Here is a 21498-nt window from a genome sequence, read left to right on the forward strand (position 1 = left end):
TCTATCCTGCTAACATAGTGCTTTGACTTCACCCCCAGAGGTGCACTCCATTGTCTCTCAAGACAGATGGATGCCAACTATGCTAACTTGTTTGAACATCAAACAAAGGCTAAAATTTGGGTCACATGGTAACTGCAGAAAGAATTCAGCCCATGCAGAAATGCTCGTGCCAAAATTACTTTCATGACCAATTTTCTTCACAGCATTTCCATAGGATTTCTGTTACAGTTGTTACTCAATACAAGTGTACACTGTAGACTAATGTTGTTTGCTGGTATCTTTGCGTACTTAGATGGTATCTCCACCTCTGAGCCCAGATAATGTGTTTGGGGTGTAGTATTTGGTATGGGGCTGCTAATTATGGCTGGGAGTTATTCTCAAAATACAATCTGGATACTCATTTGTGTAGGGAAACGAGACCACCCATGATACCTGAGTACAGTAGGAATGAAGAACTGGATTACTTGAATTCATGACAAATCTTTGTTTAAGAAAACATGAACAAAAACTGTTCCTAGATTTTAAAAAAAGTTGAATCATTGTATGTGGCAGCCACATATTGTCCAAATAGGGATTTGTGTTTTAAAGAGATGGGCCCCAACATTGTGAGTGATAGAATAGCATTTCAAATGGAATGAGTAGCAAAAAAAGATGCAGGACACGACACAGCATAGGTTTAAGCACTGAATAATGAATGCAGCTAACTAAGCTCTTTTCTTTTGAGATGTTTATGATAAAGTGGTTGTTGTTAACTCTGCTGTGTTAACAACATTCTTTAGTTGACCTCTTTTGTAATGTTTCATTCTGAAATATTTTGAAATGGTATTTTAGCTTCCTGTTAATCATGTTGCTTCAAATGTATGCTGGACTTTCTTCAGTGATGTTTTATTCCAGATTGTTTTATTTGATGTTTTAACATAGGTTTTAAACTGCTTTGAGATTATTTAAAATTAAAAATATAAAGCAGTATAGAAATGGAATTAATATTAATATTATTGTTAATAATGTAGGCAATATGTTAGGGTGACAATGGAGTGGGGACTAACCATGGCAGTGTAATTGCTAAACAGGACATTAACTGTAACCCTAGTGGACCATTAGATCTATCTGGTTGGTTGTATCCAACTTTGTGGCCTGCAGGTTGTGTTAACTCAGCTTAAGAGCAGTTTTTTTTATTAGTTACCTAGGGAACAGATGGAGTGTTGAATAAGCTGATAGCCAACTGTAAATTGACACAGAGGACTGGGAAAATAGGCAGGACAAGTTGAATGACTTAATGAACTGCGGTTAATAAAACACATGTAATTACACATGTAATTCAGCATACAAAGAGCATAATGGTTTAGAGAGAAATAACTTCTTTGTCTTTGCTTGGGGAATCTTTAGATGGAAATAATGGGAGAAGAGAGATATCAGGGAACATTTGTTAAGCGTAACATGAAGGAGAACCGTGTTTGTGCCTGTCGGACCTTGCATTTGACCGAGCTCCTCCTCCGGTCGAGTCCTCCGACGTGATAAACGACCTGAGCCTTTGATGAGGCTCCAGGCACGTTCCCCCATTACGCAGAGTATCCAGCACGCAGGGAAGGATGAGAAATATGAGCTACATTGCAAAGAGTTTTATTTCTAACTACACAGACAGAAAAGAAAAATGCATCCTCTCTCTGTGAAAGCAGAGAGGCAACTGGAACAAAGAAACAGGAAACCAGTAATATAAACATCCGTCTCCCGTCTCCTATGAGACTTCCAACAGTCTGGAATCCCTGGAATGTAAACAGAGTTCTGTGACTCCAAGCACTGCACCAGTGGCACAAACAGAAACCTAACAGTGCCAACCTTCGAAATTCACACTAATCTGAATTTTGCAATGCATTTCTTCACCCAAGCAATGTGGCATTTGCTAAGATAAAAGTATACATAAAAATGCATATATCTGTAAAAGCAACATGCAAAAAGGCATTATATTAGGAGGAAATATATATGCAAAAATGTGTACAAAATTGCGTATAAAATGTGTATATTAGGAGAAATTAGCACTAGAATGGGAAAGAATCTTAGAGGGGACTTTAACAAAATCTCAAACTGATGTGGAAATGTGAAGCTCTGAAGATTGGAAAAGCTGAAAAAGTGAAATGGACATATTTTCCCATCCCTAGTTCCATGCTTATATGAGTTTTTGATTCATTTATTGCTTCTGCAAGATTTATACATATATCTGGATATCTGTGTGTAGATTCTTCCTTTTGCTGGATGTGATCTCACAAGTGTAAAACCACCAGAATCTGGAATTGCAAGTGCTGTTTAGTGACAGATAGGGCTTTTATTGGTGTAATAAGGGTTGGTTTAATAAGTTTTGACAGTACTCACCATCTTTTTCAAATAACGTATGGTGCAATGTCAATGTGCTGCATGTACTGTATGCCACTGGAATTGTAGGAGCTTCATTCTGCTCCTGCTGTTGCTGCAGTGCCAGGGCACTTGGCATGGTTTGGCTTGTTATGTTGTCCTAGCTCAGGGTCGTAGTTTGTTTCTCACCACACAAACCACAAGAGGAAATTAATGTTTGTTATTGTCTTGCCGTTTGTGGTTTGTCTGGGGAAGAAGAAGAGTTTGGATTTGATACCCCGCTTTATCACTACCCGAAGGAGTCTCAAAGCAGCTAACATTCTCCTTTTCCCTTCCTCCCCCACAACAAACACTCTGTGGGGTGAGTGGGGCTGAGAGACTTCAGAGAAGTATGACTAGCCCAAGGTCACCCAGCAGCTGCGTGTGGAGGAGCAGGGAATTGAACCCGGTTCCCCAGATTACGAGTCCACTGCTCTTAATCACTACACCACTCTGGCTCTCTGGGAAAACAAATCATGAGCCCTGGTTCGGATGACACAGCAAGCCAGACCATGTCTCATTTTCGCAGAAAATATGGTTTTTAGACTTCTTATTTAATTGCAAAAGTACCTCCCTTTTCATTTCTTTACTGAAAAACAGTTATAGGATACTTACCACCAAGGCACTTAATAAGGAAGTCACACAAGTTGCTTGACATCAGAAAAGCTACATGAGAAGAAAGTGATAAGAATTGTGAATGTTGCTAAACCAGCTTCAAAAGAAGTCAATAATGTTTCTAGGTGCTGAAAAAGCATTCCAGAAAATGGAATGGATTTTGTTTTGTTTGTTTCAAGCATTTTCAACTTTGGAGCTCAGTTTTTATTTTTAATGAATAAAAATAATGTAAAACATAATGTAAGAATCCAGCCTAGGACAAGTACAAATCAAAATTACCTTCACAATGTAATTATGTAGTACAATAAGTTCGCACTTAAATGGCTATTAATGTTCAGCTATTCATAATATGAGCAGCTTGAGTAATAAAGACCAACATATTGTACTCTTCAAAGACGCAGATCAATTCATGATCCCATGACTTTGGAGCTCTCTCAGTGATTTCATAGCATTTCTCCAGTGTCAGTGACTGCATGTAAGTGTATATCTCCATTTATTTAGATATTGTCTCCAACTGTGAGCATAACAAATGTGCTCTGGGCATGGGGCTTGGTAGGGGACTACTGAATGAGTACCTTATACAGCCAAGAACCATTCCCAAAGTGTGGACTGCGTGTTCCTTTAAAACAGGCAATGGACACGAGCTCAGAACCTGCAATTTCAGAAGGAAGAGCAAGTGCCTGTGTTCAAGTTAATGAGTTTTAAAGAGATGGGGCTCAAATTTCTGAGCGACAGGGTAGCATTTCGAAAAGAACGACTAGTGAAAAGATGTGGGACTCCATCCAGCATAGATTTAAGCATTGGGGAATGGATGTGGCTAATAAAGCTGAGGAAAATATGATGGGGTATGATTCTGCTAGTGTGCAGATGTAGGCAACAGGATGGGGAGTAACTGTAGTGATATAAATAAATAAATTTATTAATGTGAATGCCAGACAGGCAGTAAAAACAGGGTTTGGTTGTGGCTCCAGTGGAACAGTTGTGTACAGCTTTGTGGCTTGCAAGTTGTGTTGACCAAGTTTAAGGGCAGTTCTTTCATTAGGTACATGATCACCTGTTGATTAAACTGGCATCCATTTATAAATTGACACCAAGCCTGGCCCTGGACAAGCTGAACGACTTCAAGAAGTGGGAGCAATAAAAACATATGTAGTTCAGCATTCAAAGAACAACAAAATGACTCTCTCTCTTTTTGCATTGCTTGGGAACTTTTCAGGTCACAATCATGGAAGATGAGAGAAAACATGGCATCTTTGTTGAACCCAACAAGATGGTGAGCCATGTTTGTGATGCAGCTTCAATGAAGGTCAGTGTAATTCTTGAGTGGATCCGGGTGTGGATTTTCGGGTAGAATTATAACTACTATAATTTTCAGTCCCAGATTTCTTCCCTGTGCTCCTTCTCTTTGCATTGTAGTTATAAACACTGTAAGGGAAAACACATGTTAATTTTCTTAGAGGGAAAACACCTTGGGAAGGACAATTAAAACAGGCATATGCATGCTCTGTAGATTGATCATATCATCAATATTGCATGTGGGTTGTGTAGGAAAGGTTGTAACTTTTAAGCAGGAAGTTGTAGACCATAATCAATCAGCTACTTGTAGGAATCCTTTGTGTGTGGTGTTGAATGAAAGATGATGCCTGTGATAACATTTTACATTGCACAAGGCTGGGAAGCCTTAACAAATGCAAGAGTGAAGTCACTGGTTTCAAAACCTTGGAATTTGAGCACTATGCAGTTTGCGTCACCTGCTACATGACTAAGCTCAGGAAGCAGAAATACTTAGTAAAAGATATCCATTCGGGTTCCTTCTATTGTATGTAGAGACCAGTGATCTCAGTTATTCCATGCTGAACATGTATAGGAGTTTTCATTTTAATTGATGAAACATTTTAATTGGTGAACCCTGCGTTATGTTACATTAATGCCCACTTGGGAGGAAATGGGTGAGATTTATGTTCTCTAATTTTTTCTTTTAAAATTTTAATTAATGGTTTCCTGCTGGGACTAGTACCATGGCATACCCTCCCATTTTTCCCTAACAAAAATCCAGGACATTTCCCACCCACTCGCTGCCTCCCAGCCTTGCCCTTTCAACCAGCCCTCCCCACCCCCACCCCCCTCACCCTCACTGCTTGCCATCTCTGCCTGCCATATGCCCCACTCACCCTTGCCCCCTTGCCTGCTGCATGAAATCAGGGCACCCCAAGATGAAAGCAGAACCCAGGGTGTCTTCTAAAAAGTGGGGCCATCCCACTTACAACGGGACACTTGGCAGGTGTGTCATGGCACTTATGGAGGGGGGGACAGGACCTGTACACAAGCCTGGAATGCAGCTGGAGGTTATCAATAAAGGTTAAAATAAATAGAGGCTATCTTTGGCAATTATTAGAATTGTTCTTATGAACAAAGGATAGGTACAACGCAAATGGCAATGAGTTGGTTTAAAAAAACACCACAAAACCCACAGCAAATCAGTGTGCTGTGTTTTTGTTTCGTTGCATTTGCGTGTTCAGACCCAGAAACCTTTCCCCTAAATAAATTCACACATGACTCAAAATTTTGGTTTGGTTTTTTGGAATAATTTAGGCCACAACTTTATTGATTACAGAAAGTGACTGGTTGCATAGGCTCTGGTTCGACTAGCTCCCTGCCATGCAGGTAGCGCTGACCCAGGGTTCCAGCATAGGTCAGCCAAGGGTGAACACCTGGATAAGCGGAAAGCCGGGAATGGGCTAACTCCACCACCCAAATGTCCCCCTGTACTCAGGCATGGGCACAACCCCCTCTCAGGGGTTGACCAAACCATTGAGTCCCTGGATTCCTTTAATGGAATACATAGGGATGGCGAGAGTGTTCTCCCATCCCTATCACCTGAACCAGAGCCTATCCACAACCTTACAAGTTGTGACAATTTGCTATGCAGCAGGCGAAACCGAAATGGCAACAGCCAATCAGCCAAGTGGGGAAAATTCCTGCCATGCCCCTGTTCCAATGACAGACAACACACGACGGCATAGCAAGGTCAAGTAAAAACCCCTAAAAGTAGGGAGAGGTGGGTGGGTGTTCCGAATGCACGCGCTGAAAGAGAAAGCTCTGGGTCACGTGCATGGGCATAAATAGGTCCCTTGAACCATTTGGACTGCGTCCCATTGGCCAGATTGCACCCAGCTTCGAGGGACCTACCAATCGGGTGTTGTGGCTTACCAATCATACCCACCCACAACACAGGGGGTCGGTTTTCCAGGTCTCACCTCAATATGTGTCCTCTTTAAGCATGTCAAGTGCAAGTAGATAAATTGGTACCGCTCCGGCGGGAAGGTAAACGGTGTTTCTGTGCACTGCTCTGGTTTCACCAGAAACCGCTTAGTCATACTGGCCACATGACCCGGAAAAACTGTCTGTGGACAAATGTCAGCTCCCTCAGCCAGTAAAGCGAGATGAGCGCCGCAACCTCAGAGTCGTCTGCGACTGGACTTAACTGTCAGGGGTCCTTTACCTTTACCTATTTTATCTTTTACTACTGTGCTCTTGTGATATCTGTTACTTTTTCTTCTTCTTCATGGTGAACTGCCTTGAGCGTTGCCCAGAGAAAGGAAGTAAATTCACTTTAAGTGTTCCTTATATATTTCTCCTTTCTCCACTTTGCCTTTCAGGTACAGGTACCTCCCTTTTGTTTGCTCTCTGTACGTGTTATAAGAATTAGAAATCTCCAGCGAGCAGATGTGTGTGAGTATCTGGCAGATCCTGAGTAGCTATAAATCTGTCTCACAAAATGCTGGCATATAAATATGGATTGATTTAATATTAAGATCCTTTTTAAATATTGATTTTAAATTTTTATGTATTTAATGATATTTAAATAAATTTATTTAGTGAAAAACATTTAATGAATATTTTCATTCATTTTATGTTGTTACTGTTTAATGGAAGCCACAGTAGTCATTGGCACTGTAGGCTCTGTTGACATGTTGGTGTTGCTTGGCCAGATTCAGTTAGACAGATGTGCTAGCAGGAGACAGTGCAATAAGTCACATTTGCACAACAGGGCTTTCCCCCATCTCCTTCCACCATGCACCCCCCCAGACGCCCCAAAATTGGCTCTGAAAGGTCAGAAGAACCCCCAAACAGTGTGCAGGGGGAGAAGAGAGGAGATTGCTCTGTGCAGGAAGCAGAAATACTTGTGCTGCCATAACACAGCACAACAATGTGGAATTCCTCCCAAAATTCCTTGCCTGCCTATGCGGTCTGTTGAGAAGGAAAAGGCAGATGCTACTCTTTGCATTATGAAATATAGCATTTAGAACACCGATTGCAATAGCCACTAACAAGCTTTCCCATGTTATCTGTAGTCATAGTATCATTTCAAAAGAACATGATGCTGTAATTATTTATTTGCCAGAAGAGCAGGCTGTTATTCAACAGGATTTAGATAGGAAAATGATTAATAGGACTGACTTGTTTGATATCTTGATCCTAATACCGTGAACACGAGATATTCCAAATTACAAGGTGTATGTTAGAAGGACAACAACCTTCTTTTAATTCACAGGTGGCTAGGCTGTGGCCCTCTAGATGTTGCTAGGGCTTAACTCCCACCATTCCTGACCACTGGGCATGCTGGCTGGGGCTGATGGGAGTTGGAGTTCAACCAATCCACTCACCTTCTATGGTGGGTGGTATTGTGGCCAGACCACAGTGATCCAACCAATGGCTGGTTGGATTGCCCTGCTGGCAATTGGCCAATGCCATCAGTCTTAGGACAGTTGTTCCCTGGGGAGCGGGCCCAACTGAGCAATGAGCAGCACTTGGGCCTGCTCCCGGGGGGTGGGATAAATTGTGGCCTGCCTGGCGCTCTTCCTCTGCCTTTTAACATCTGGGGTGGAGGACACAGGTACACCAACCATGTTTTAATTGATAGAGGACACTATATTTCTAGATATAGCACTTTGTAAAATAAGAGAGTCTCTGTCTTTTTGAGACTAAATGACTTAACCCCCCCCCAAAACAAACACATAGTAAGACAAATTGATTGTTATGTAAGTACTCAATTCACAGTCAAGAGCTTCTTTATTGCTTGACACAAGCATTTCTGTTACTATTATATACAACCTATTTACATTCCTTGTTTATCTCTCCAGCACGGTATAATCTCAGTCTAGTAATTAACAATGCTGACACAGCAAAACTCACAGTATCAGCAGCACACATTGTCTTACTTCTAAACTTGTTGTCAGTGTGTGTGTGCTTTTCTTGTGCGGAAATTGCAGCCTGCAACTTCCTCCCTTTATTTGCACCTCCAGCTGACACCAATCAAGCCTAGAGTGCCACTCTTACACACTAAAGAAAAGTTCTGGAACCCTCTTTAAAGCTTCCAGGAACTTTTATCTGTTTCGTAAAGAATGTTTTCCTAACATTATTTGCTAGTGGCCAGATAAAAAACATCTCAAATAGCAGTAATCCAGCTTGAAATGAAACCTTCTCTTTTAGAATACAGAGTATGGTGAAGGTGAGGTGAGAATACATTGTAATTGGTTTTAACTGGTTGTTGTTGTTTTTAAAACATGCAGTAAGTCCAAGTGATTGCTACATAAGTTTGAGGTTACCGACAGCTTCCTATGGTAATACCCGGACGAAAGCCATCTCAAATAGTAGCGATCCAGTCTGGAATGAAATCTTCTATTTTAGAATCCAGAATGTGGTGAAGGTGAGGTTTTCACTGGTTGTTTTTATTGATTTTAGTAAAAATGTTGTACCATGTCGATAAGTACAACAGCAGGAATCATTTAGTATGTAACTAGAGGGTTAATTCTGTTATCAGTAAGTCAGCTAAGCCAGAAGGGCTGGAGGAGGAGGTGTTGCTTAGCAACCAGAGAGATCTTCCCTGAGGGAACATGGCCCCTGGGTGTATAGTTCTGAGTGAGTTTTCCTCTATATGTTTTGCTGACCGCCTCCCTGCACTGCACAAGGCCTTAACTAAGAAAGACAAAATAACAGAATCATAGATTTGTAGTGGCATCACAATTTCATGAGGGGCCTCCAAGTCAACAATAAATACTTGGAGAAAGATAGGTTTTCAATGTGGAAAGGTATTTCCCTTGCGCTCATTTATCCAGATCTCTTGTTGACTCATGTTAAGCTTGTGCTCTGCTAAGACCCCTACATCCTTTTCACATGTATTACTTGCAAGCCAGGTGTCCCCCCCAACTTATATTTGTGCTCTGGTTCTTCCTGCCTAAGTGCAGAACCTTACATTTGTCCCTGTTGAAATTCATTTTGTTAGTTTGGTCCAGTCTGTTAAGGTCCTCTTGAATTCCAATTCTGTCTTTCATGACCCTTCCTCCCAGTTTCCTCAGTAAAGTGTTGTCAGGTTTCTTTTCTGTCTTGATTCCCACAGTGACTTATGAAAGAGTATCACAATAAAATCATGTTTGTATCTATTAGATGAACACATAATACCCAGTGACTGTCCTTACCTAAGTTATCTTGATAACTGCAGTGATGTGTCATGTGAGAACAGCTCCCACCTATGCTCTGCATGTGAAGGAGGCCTGAGTGTGGTTCAAAGTATATGGTGAAAAAGTCACCACAGATCTAAACAAGCTTCATAATTTTCATTAGTCTCTCTTAGATCAGATTTCTATATAATCTCCTGGGACAGCTCTAAAGTCTAATTATAGGGAGCATACAACTCATTTTTCACAATAGCTCCACTGGGTACCAGTTCGTTCCTTTTTTTTTTTTTAATAATTTTTTATTAAAGGTTTTTATAATAATAACAAACATATAACAAATACATAAACAGACAAAAACAAAAACAAAACAAAAAACATGTACCATTTCATATCTTAATTTCTTATACCTTTCTTCCCCGACTTCCTCATGCCTCCCTTTTCTGTATTCCAAATTCTTATCAATTACTCAGCAAATCTTCCCTTATATTAATTTAAATTTAATCTAATCTTCCTTATTCTCCTTGTCTTAACCCTTGCTAATAGTAACCGTTTACTTTCCAGTCCAACATCATTCTAACTTTCATTAATTTTGTAGTATTTCTTTAAATAGTCCTTGAACTTTTTCCATTCTTCTTGCGCTGCTTCTCTTCCCTGGTTTCGGATTCTGCTCGTCATTTCTGCCAGGCCCATGTAGTCTATCACCTTCATCTGCCATTCTTCCAGTGTGGGTAGTTCTTGTGTCTTCCAGTACTTCGCAATAAGTATTCTAGCTGCTGTTGTAGCGTACAAAAAGAAAGTTATGTCCGTCTTTAACACCCCCTGTCCGACAATACCCAAGAGAAAGGCCTCTGGTTTCTTAGGGAAAGTATATTTAAATACCTTTTTAAGTTCATTATAGATCATTTCCCAGAATGCCTTAATCTTCGGGCACGTCCACCAAAGGTGAAAGAATGTACCTTCCTTTTCTTTACATTTCCAACATTTATTATCAGGCAAATGGTAAATCTTTGCAAGCTTGACTGGGGTTATGTACCACCTATATATCATTTTCATAATGTTTTCTCTTAGAGCATTACATGCCGTAAATTTCATCCCGGTGGTCCACAACTTTTCCCAATCAGCAAACAAAATATTATGACCAATGTCCTGAGCCCATTTAATCATAGCTGATTTAACCGTTTCATCTTGTGTATTCTATTTCAGCAGCAAGTTGTACATTTTTGACAAATTCTTAGTACTGGGTTCTAACAATTCTGTCTCCAATTTTGATTTTTCCACCTGGAAGCCAATTTTACTGTCCAATTTAAACGCTTCATTTATTTGATGATAGTGCAGCCAATCTCTCACCTTCCCTTTTAATTTCTCAAAACTCTGCAATCTCAATTTGTCCCCTTCCTTTTCCAGAATTTCCCAGTATCTTGGCCACTTCGACTCCATGTTTAACTTTTTAACTGCCTTAGCTTCCATTGGCGACAGCCACCTTGGAGTTTTATTTTCCAGCAGATCTTTATATCTAATCCAAACATTTAATAGTGCTTTTCTGACAATATGGTTTTTAAAACTTTTGTGTGCTTTAACCTTGTCATACCACAAATATGCATGCCACCCAAAAATGTTATTAAAACCTTCCAAATCCAAAATGTCTGTGTTTTCAAGAAGTAGCCATTCTTTCAACCAGCAGAAAGCTGCCGCTTCATAATAAAGTTTAAAGTCTGGCAGGGCAAACCCCCCTCTTTCCTTTGAATCCGTTAATATCTTAAATTTAATTCTGGGCCTCTTGCCCTGCCAGACAAATTTAGATATATCTTTTTGCCACTTCTTGAAACAGTCCATTTTTTCCATTATTTGCAATGCTTGGAACAAAAACAACATTCTTGGCAGTACATTCATCTTTATAACTGCGATTCGACCTAACAAGGAAAGCTTTAAGTTTGACCAAATCTCCAAATCTTTTTTCACTTCTGTCCAAGTTTTTTCATAATTGTCTTTAAATAGGTTCACATTCTTAGCTGTCATGTTTATACCCAAATATTTCACTTTTTTAACCACGGTCAACCCTGTCTCATTCTGAAACCTTTCTTTTTCAGTCTGTGTTAAATTTTTCTCTAATACCTTTGTCTTTAACTTATTCAATTTAAATCCTGCCAATTGACCAAACTCTTGGATTATTTCCAAAACTCTTTTCGTACTAGCTTCTGGCTCTTGCAATGTAAGTACTAAGTCATCTGCAAATGCTCTCAATTTGTATTGTTTAGCTCCGACCTGAATCCCTTTAACCAACTGGTCCCTCCTAATCATATTAAGCAAAACCTCCAGGACCGATATAAAAAGTAGTGGGGAAATAGGGCACCCCTGACGTGTCCCTTTTTCAATCTTGAACTCTTCTGTAACCACGTTATTTACAATTAATTTTGCTTTCTGTTCAGAATATATTGCACCTATACCATTCTCGAACCCTTGGCCTACCCCCATCCCCCGGAGGTTCTTCAGCATAAAATTCCAAGAAATGTTGTCAAAGGCTTTCTCGGCGTCCACAAATATCAAAACAGCCTTAGTGTTTATATTCACTTCCAACTTTTCCAGAATGTCAATTATATTCCTTACATTGTCCGACAAATGCCTTTTCGGGAGAAAGCCTGCTTGGTCCCCATGAATCTCCTCCATCAAAACTCTTTTCAATCTTTTTGCTAAAATATCAGCAAAAATTTTGTAATCCACATTTAGTAACGAGATGGGTCGGTAGTTTTTAAGTTGAGTCTTTTCAGTCTCTGTCTTTGGTATAAGTGTAATGTAGGCCTCTCTCCACGTATCGGGTGCCCTTTTCCCCTCCATAATCTCATTACAGACTTCCTTCAAAGGTTGTATCAATCCTTCCTTCAAAACTTTGTAGTACTTGGAAGTCAGCCCGTCCGGCCCGGGGGATTTGCCCAACGCCATGCCTTGAATGGCATCTTCTATTTCTTGTGCTGATATCTCCTGGTTCAAAATTAACTTACTTTCCTGTGAAACCTTTTTCAGCCCATTTTTCTCGAGGAATTGTTGTATATCCATTTCTTTCTGCAGCCCTTGTGTGTAAAGTTGTCTAAAGTAGTTCTGAAAGCAATTCCTAATTTCCGCTGGGTTGCTTATGTTCTTTCCTTCCACTTCTATATTTGTTACCGTGTTGAGTTTTTGTCTCTTCTTTATTTGCCAGGCCAGTAACTTGCCACATTTATCAGCAGATTCAAAGGTCTTTTGTCTCATTTGCTTGATTTTCCACTCTAATTCTTGATTCATCAGCTCCATATATTGTGTTTGATGGAATTTAATCTCTCTTAAAATCTCTTGCGATTTCGGCTTCGATCTTAATTTCTTTTCCCCTTCTTTTATCTTTTCCAAGATTTTTTCCTTCCTCTCATTTTGCTTTCTCTTCTTTAATGTATTTTGTTGTATCAAAAACCCTCTCATCACGGCTTTACTTGCGTCCCATACTATTCTTTTTTCTACTTTAGTCCTCAAATTAATTTCGAAATAGTCTTTCAAAGTTTTTTGGGCCTTCTTGCAAATCTCCTCGTCTCTAAATAAGTTGTCATTCATTCTCCATCTAAAAGAGCCAGTTGTTGTTTGCTTCATCACCATCTTTACTGCATTATGGTCGGAGAAGGTTTTTGGGCAGATTTCCACTTTCTTTATATTCGGCGCCATACTGCTAGTCACCCAGATTTGGTCAATCCTTGTCCATGTCATTTTGGCTTCAGAAAAGAAGGTTCCCTCTCTTTCTAATGGGTGTTTTGTTCTCCAAATGTCAATCAAGTCCATATTGTCAGTCATTTCGAAAAAAGTCTTTGGTAGTCTTCCATCTTTTGTTATTACCTGTCTTTGTGCTTTGTCCATATTTGTTGAAACTACTCCATTCATATCTCCCATCAAAATTAAGTTATAATCCATATGGTCCATCAAAATTTCATGCAACTTCTTAAAAAATTCAGCTTTCCCTTCATTTGGTGCATAGATTCCCACTATCAGATACTTTTCTCCTGGGTACCCGTTCGTTCCAGGCACAATTTGAAGTGATGGTTATGACCTATAAAGCTCTCTATGGCTTAGGTCCCAGCTATTTGAAACACCATATTCCGTCATATGAACCTGCCTGTGTTATGTAATCTTCGGGGCAGGCCCTTCTCTTGGTCCTGTAACCCTCACAGACATGCTCCCTGTGGAATGCCCACTCTTTAGATGTCAAGGAAATAAAGAACTATATAACTTTTAGAAAACATCTGAAGGCAGCCCTGTTTAGGGAAGTTTTTAATGTTTGACATTTTATTATGTTTTATATATGCTGTAAGCCACCCAGAGTGGCTAGGGAAACCTAGCCAGATGGGCAGGATATAAATAATAAAATTATTATTTATTATTATTATGTGAGAGAGGGCCTTCTTGGTGGCTGCTCCCAGATTTTGGAGCTCCCTCCTTAGAAAAATTAGACTGGTTCCCTCCTTGTTGACTTCCTGCAGGCATTTGGGAATTGACTGCTTTTAATGAAAGGGTTTGTGCTGTGATGTTTTTATTGTAATTATCTGCATATTTTTGAATAGATATTTTCTGTGCTTTTTTTCTGGGGGATGCAGGGGTATGCATACCCCTAAACATTTTGTGAATTTATGTTTGGCCTCACTGAGGGGCAGTATTTCAATATGAATAGGAAAATGAGAGTACCCCTAAAAATTTTTTTAAAGAAAAAAAAAACACTGGATCTTTTACACTTATATATAGTTTAAATTATATAAATTTTTAATTGTTCTTAAATTATTGTTTCCCTCCCCTATGTTTTTAGCTGTTTCTATTTCATCTGTAAGCTGTCTTGAATTCCTGTCATGGAAAAAGGCGGGGTATAAATAAATATATAGCAATAATAATTACAACAGTGATGTGTAATTTCTGACGTTTCCAGTATCACTTTCAGGGGGAGCAGAGTTCAAATTAGTTTAATCAATGTAAACATGAAGCAAAAGATATTCAATCTAAGGCTTTGTTTTGAAGATCTAGGTGCTGCTATCTTGGGATGGATTTGGGAAGATTCCTCCTACACAGGGACACAGTGAGCTTTTTAAAGTAGTCAAAACAAAATTTTTTTTTCCTTCCAGTAGCACCTTAAAGACCAACTAAGTTAGTTCTTGGTATGAGCTTTCGTGTGCATGCACACTATCTGAAGAAGTGTGCATGCACACGAAAGCTCATACCAAGAACTAACTTAGTTGGTCTTTAAGGTGCTACTGGAAGGAAAATTTTTTTTTTGTTTTGACTATGGCAGACCAACACGGCTACCTATCTGTAACTTTTTAAAGTAGTTAAGTGATGGTTGAGTATCTGTCGTATGTTTTAGCAGGGTTGTGAGTCATGTTACCATTAAATGTTCCTCCTGTGCCTAAAGCAACCAATTATTTTACTCCCTCTCTTCTTCCTGAACCAGCTGATTGTCATTCACTGCCACCATGACCCATTTTTCATTCCTTATCGTCATGGAAGAAGAGCAGGATAAATTTTTATGATGTGTCAAGAAGAGGTGCTTGCTCTGGTGTTCAGAAGTCAATACTACAACACCCACCATTCCAAAGACTCCTTTGAATACCCCAAGCATACACTAATGCTGCCTGTCTTCAAAATGGTTTTGCCCACCACACACTGACTAATTTTCCCTATTCCCTAGAATGTACTAGAACTGAAAGTATGTGATGAAGATACTCCCTTCAGGGACGACCAGCTTTGCACAGTTCTTTTTGATATAGCTCAGCTCCAGCCTGGTGAAACAGTCTGCAGGCATTTTGAACTGAACCAACAGGTGAGAGACAAAATTATATGTACAGTTTGGGAGGATGGGATGCAAGACTAATAAGGGCTTTGCACAGTTCTTTTTGATATAGCTCAGCTCCAGCCTGGTGAAACAGTCTGCAGGCATTTTGAACTGAACCAACAGGTGAGAGACAAAATTATATGTACAGTTTGGGAGGATGGGATGCAAGACTAATAAGGGCTTCTTTGAAATATCCTGTAATTTATAGTTAATTAGTTTAGTGTATACTATTGTTTCTCATTCTTTCAGTGTCCCTATTTAAAACCTGCCATGCAGAGTAATTGTCCAGACTTTTTATCTTTTCATTATATATATTGTACATGGCTATAGTTTATATAGTTTATACATGTCTGTCATTTCTGTTCTCCTCTGTAATTCATTCTGTGATACTTGTCAGAGTGGTTTTCAAAATGGCTTATTGTAGGCATCATTTTCTTAAAGGCTTTTTTTAATAGTTTGGTGCCTTGTTTTAGAGATTGGTTGGAAAACCCAACTTTGGATTCACAGCAATGCATATAGGCAAATATATCAGTTACTTATAGAAATTTTCAATCAGAAACCAACTAGGCATGCCAGCATACCTGGCAACTTACAGATTTGAAAATAAGGGACCAGCAGCCTCGAAAATAAGGGATCAGCAGCCAAAATAAGGGATTTTGGCTTAGCTTATACATAAATCTGCCACTGATGGAGCCATGCTGCTTTGGATGCGACTGACTGTGTTTTGCAGGGGGTTGGACTAGATGACCCTAAGGGTCTACAACTCCGACCAAAGAAGGGTGGCAGACAAAACTGATGAACGACGTTGAGATGGCAAAGCTTACAGGCAGAATTAGAAACCAGGAAGAGGGCCTCTTTAATAAAGAATGGGGAAAGTTTATAATTTAGTTGAAAACCTATTGTAAAGAGTTACATACATTGGTAGGATTGACAAAAAACTTGTAGTAAAAATTTGAACTATGGATGGACAAATGATTTATAAAAATAGAGTTATGAAAGGGATGCAGAGGGGGAAATCACTACATTAAGATGCTGCACTGGTTGGAGGGTATGCTAAGCAGCACGTCGGGGCTGCCGTCGTCCTGGTGCGAGGAGTTCCATTGGCCCTTCCCCGCCTGAGGGGGGGGGGAGGGAGAGAGACTCTCACCCATGCCGCCCGCTAGCCTGGCATGAGCCGGTTGCGGTGCCACAGTGGCCGCTGAAGCGCCGCCCTTCTGTGTCCCTCCCCATCCCCTCCGCTTCCTCCTCCCTCAGGCTGCCTCCTCAGCCGCCGCCGCTGCCTCCGGCTTCCCCTGGCAGTGTGGCGGAAGTCTCGCAAGAGAGGGGCTGCCTGCCCGCCCGCAGCCACCCGTCTCCTCATGACGCGCCCCTGAGGGGGAAAAGGAAGAGACGGAGACGTGACAGCTCATGTGCGCGCTCTCTCTTGTGGCGGAGGACCCCGAGCCACTGCTTGCCTCCTGAGCGATGCATGCCAGTTTCACAAATTTGATATGTATAAGGTCACACCTTCATGTAGCTTCTTGGAATTCTTCAGTAAAAAATTATATATGGAAATTATTTAAACGTATGTAAAATGTAACTGAATTTCTTATGTCTTTATCATATGCCTCAGTTTTTGGACTATTGAGTTTATTGGGGTTTAGGATTCTTGTGTTTTCCCATATGAATTATGTAAGGGAGCCAGCTAGAACATCCCTAGAGTGGCACATTTACTCACCTTACCTGTTGTGTACAAAATATGTTCCGGTGCATTATAGAGGAACACAGGATTCTGCTTTGCTGCATGTAATGGAACATCATCATCATCATCATCATCATCATCATCATCATCATCATTTTATTTGTATGCCACCTTTCCATAGTTAAAACAATGCTCAAGGCGGCTGACAACATGACAAAATTTACATAATTACCAACGTAACAAAAGTCATAAGCAATAAATAAAACACATCAAAAAGCACACAACCAAAACAATTTCCACATAAATCATAAAATCTAAAACTAAGAATACAGCATTAATATCAATTACAATTTAAAACGACAGATAAAAAATAAAAGCAATTTAAAAAACAAAAACAGAGCCCAGATGGAAGGAGGCAGGCAAGGCCCTCAGCAGCAGGAACATACCTAAGCACATTGAAATAGATATTTGTTGCCAATGTAACAGGATACACATACAATTTTCAAAGGGGAAGGAATATCTTAGAGGAAAGAGTTGCTTGCGAAGGAGCTCCCAGCGAAGTAGAACAGCATCAGTTCAGAAGTATATTTTTCAATGTTATTATTTTGAACATTTCCTTTCCTTTCTTTATGTTCCCTTTTCCAATGTCAGAAGGATGAGGTGCTGGAAGTGGAGTTCACTTTGGAACAGATGTGAGTAACACCTGAGATGACAAAGGGTATCAGTTTAATTTATTAAGTGTAGACCCAATGAAATTAATACATGCATCGTAATGGACGCTTTACCCTAGTAGGGGAAAAGGGTGGGTATTTGGCTCAGTTTGCATTTAAAGGCAAGTCTACCAAATTCATACTTTCTGAAACAATACATGAGCTGAAGCACAGCTGTACTTCAAAATTTTCCAAATCTTACAATGCAGTTCTATAGCCAAATAATGCATCCAAACTTTTCTTTCTTTTAATCAGGCCAGATTTGCCTGAAAGCCTTGCTACAAATGGAGTACTGGTGGTACGTTCTTTTTTATTCATACCTATTATACCTCTTATTTCTGAAGTTTTATATGGAAAGGTGGGTGTTTGAAATAAATAAGCAAATACTTCCTTGCCCAGGACGGCCAATCCTACCACTAGGCAGAGTGAAGTGGGCACCAATTCGTGAGAGGCCAACACATTTGCTGACCTGTGTGATGGCCTCCCTTTTGCTCTCAGACAGCTGTTTGAGTTCCATGCACAGACAATTCATCCAAAAGACAATTTTCCTCTGTTCCTGAGCACCTGATGGGAAGAGAAGAGAGGGAAAGGGTGCCTTTTGGAAATATTAGCTGCCTGGGGGAGATGTCTCTTGAAGCCTGTACTCTCACCAATTAACTGATGTAATGAGTGGGTGTGGTTTAAGGAAAATTGCCTTGTGGGCGAAATTGGACCCCTTTGGGGGCCAAGATTGACCTGTGGGCCGGAGGTTCCCCAACCCTGTTCTGTAGCATCCTGGCTCTGACTCTATGGGCCTCAGTGCTGTGGGAGCTGCTTTAGGGGGCTCCCATTTGCCAGTTTAGTAGTCATCTGATCACTAGCACCAGACTTAGAGTCAGGAACCTAGTTTGGTGGTGACTCTGGATTAATAATAATGATAATTTTATTATTTGTACCTGGCCCATTTGACTGGGTTGCCCCAGACTTGGTGTCTTCGTTACTGCTGGACTCTGGGGTCATGATAGTGAGGAGCCTCTGAGGATAGAACCATCTCTCCACTTCAAACTGTAGTTTTCCAGGACTAGGAAGGGAACCATATTGCCCTAATTATAACACCTGTAAAGAGCTAAGAGCCTTCAACAGTTTGTAATAAAGGACACTGCCAGGGCATCTGGTGTGAGAATAGAGGTGTATGCTGACAAATGTAACCCTATTTTTTTATATGAAATGTTGGAGGTCTGCAGTTGCTGTCTTTTACCTTGCAGTCTCGGGAACTTGGCTGTCTAAAAGTAGAGGTGTATGGAAGAGAAAAGAAGAAGAAAAATAGAAGTAAGATTATTAATTATTTTACCTAGCTAGCTATCAGGCACACAGTCCTCAGAGGACTTCAGTGCAGTCAGGATTGAAATTAGTATCAGGTTCGTTGAATAAGGACTCAGTATACTGGGATCCAGCTTTAAACTCCATCTCCATATCATGGGCTGATAATGTGCATGTTGAACACGTTTCATCAAACTAACTCTCCTCCTTTCCTTACTTAGCACAGAACAGGTGGTGGTACCCTTGATTCCTGGCATTTGCTGCAGAAAGTCTGAAAGCATAAGACGACATGTAAATGTTGCTCATTTTCCCATTAGCTCTGCAGACAGATCCTACTCTTGCTCCAACTAAAAATATGCTTTCTGTGTGCATGATTGCTTTCCACCCTCTCTCCTGAAACTACCAAAATCCACCTTTTTTTTTTTGCTGCAAAATTTTGCTGCTTCCGCATGTGGGGAATTGTATTCCCCCATCACAGCCTGCCAAACTGCAGCCCCCCTGCAGTTGCAGTGGGGAAGAAGGTATTATGGTCATCATTGTGCAGCTTTCTCCCCATGAAATCCCCACCCCCACCCCAGCTCTTCAGCTGCTTCTTGGCAGGCTGGGTGGCTTTGAGCAAGTTGCTATCTCTTGACTTGGTTTAGCTCTGTTGTAAGGATAAACTAGGATATGCTGCCCTGGTCTTGGTGGGAGGAGTTACAAATATTCTAAATAAAGATGTACTTCTGTGCAGTGCTTTTTTTTCTGGGGGTTCGCAGACGTACGCATACCCCTCAACATTTTGTGAATCTAAGTTTGGCCTCATTGAGGGGCAGTATTTCAATATGAGTAGGAAAATGACAGTACCCCTAAGCATTTTTTTTAAAAGAGAAAAGGCACTGCTTCTGTGTACTTTAATACTGAAGTTCTTTTGTGTTCTCTGCTCTGCACTCAGGAGAAAAATTCACATTTACAGTGAAAGGATCCCTCGAAGATACTCAGAGCATTTTACTGGGCGATGGTTCTAGATATGCCCCACCAAACTCCACAGTGTTCCACTATGTCAAGTACTGTAACCCACACCTGGAAGTGGAGTTCCCAAAGAAATGCTGCATTTGTGTAAGTAGTGGTCACCCATTTCAAATGCCAAGTTGAACACCATCAATAAAATCTTCAGGCTGTGCTGGCCAGAATACTTAGCACAAGTCAAGCAAATTGCATGCTCTTTGCTTGTTTCACAATTTAGTTCTGCTTTTACAATTTGGTTTTTCTAAGGAATGTAGATTTTTTTTTTACAAGGACAAGGGGCATGGGGAAGTTATGAATGACATTAGAAACTATAAACTGAAATTAGGAGAGAGGCAACAGAAGCCAAGGGAAATAGAGAGGGAGGTGGGCACAATAGTGAATGCCCCACCAAACATGGACACATTGCTGGTGGGGCTTGTATTTTTATACTGTGAACTGTCCTGAGATCTACAAAGGGTGGTATACAAAATGAATGAATGAATGAATGAATGAAATCTCCACATGTGGTGGGAATGTACAAAAATCCAGCCTTTCTGGAATTTGATATTTAAAGAAATTAATAAAACAATTGGAAGTCAAACTAGAATGAGCTTTATTAAATATATTTCAAGGCAGCAATCTGGATTTACATAATAAAGAATTAGTAAGCCATTTATGTATTTATTAGTAAACAACATAACCAGACACTGGAAAGACCTTTCTGGCACAACATTAGACAATTGGTACAAAACAGTTTTGGAAATATCCCTCCTTGAGAGATTCACAAATAAACTACAGTTGACATGTTTCCCCTTTGTTTTTGTTTAAACAAATTCATGAACTTAGATCTTATACATTGAGCACTAATAATGAACCATATGCTGTAGATATTACTGCAAATTTAATATGCTATTTTTGTGATACACAAATGACATGCAAAAACTTGGTCTATTTATATGTGTCATTCATTATTCCTATGATTCTTGTTTAGGAAATCCAATAAAAAGGTATTCCAATAAGAATAATAATAGGGAAAAATGATGCAAATGGGGAAATTCTGCACAGAATTATGTAATTTAATTTGTGCTGTTTACACAATATATCCATTACTAGTAATTCTGCTCTCTAGTCATTGCAGTAGGAGACAGGCTACTTTTAGGTAAGCAATATGCCTTTTGGTTTTAAAAACATATTGTGTTGTGATCATTTGTTTTTCCTCCTTCAGTGTTCAGATAAAGGGCACACGAACTCCCTAACTTTGCCCTTGAATCAGCTTCGCATAGGAGAGAGAGTGGAAATATCAAACGTGAGTCCTGATTGCAAACAATTTTATTTTGTTTTCTATGTGGGTTGTAGTCCAGAACATCTGGAGAGCACCTGGTCTTTTTTTATATATAAAATATTTATTGAGATTTTACAAAAACATAGGTTTACAAAATACAAAGAAGACATATGAAAAGAAAAAGATAAAAAAAGGAAAACATACAAAAATACATAAAAAATAAAAAATAAAAATAAAAATACAAAATACAA

General features: G+C 39.9%; 1 protein-coding gene across 3 annotated transcripts in view; it reads left to right on the plus strand.

The window, feature by feature from the left end:
• The window catches only part of LOC310759386 (cytosolic phospholipase A2 epsilon-like), a 48110-nt gene that overhangs the window by 2062 nt on the left and 24550 nt on the right, over positions 1-21498 (plus strand). For all 3 annotated transcript variants that reach the window (XM_083606552.1, XM_083606553.1, XM_083606554.1), the window contains exons 3-11: positions 4217-4306; positions 6660-6732; positions 8574-8710; positions 15145-15276; positions 17621-17661; positions 17935-17977; positions 18924-18987; positions 19913-20076; positions 21191-21271. In XM_083606552.1, coding sequence (XP_083462678.1) covers positions 4217-4306; positions 6660-6732; positions 8574-8710; positions 15145-15276; positions 17621-17661; positions 17935-17977; positions 18924-18987; positions 19913-20076; positions 21191-21271 — 825 coding nt within the window. The remainder of the gene's footprint in view (positions 1-4216; positions 4307-6659; positions 6733-8573; positions 8711-15144; positions 15277-17620; positions 17662-17934; positions 17978-18923; positions 18988-19912; positions 20077-21190; positions 21272-21498) is intronic.

The sequence above is a fragment of the Podarcis filfolensis genome (genome assembly GCF_964270895.1).
Source record: "Podarcis filfolensis genome assembly, chromosome: 1".
Taxonomy (NCBI): domain Eukaryota; kingdom Metazoa; phylum Chordata; class Lepidosauria; order Squamata; family Lacertidae; genus Podarcis; species Podarcis filfolensis.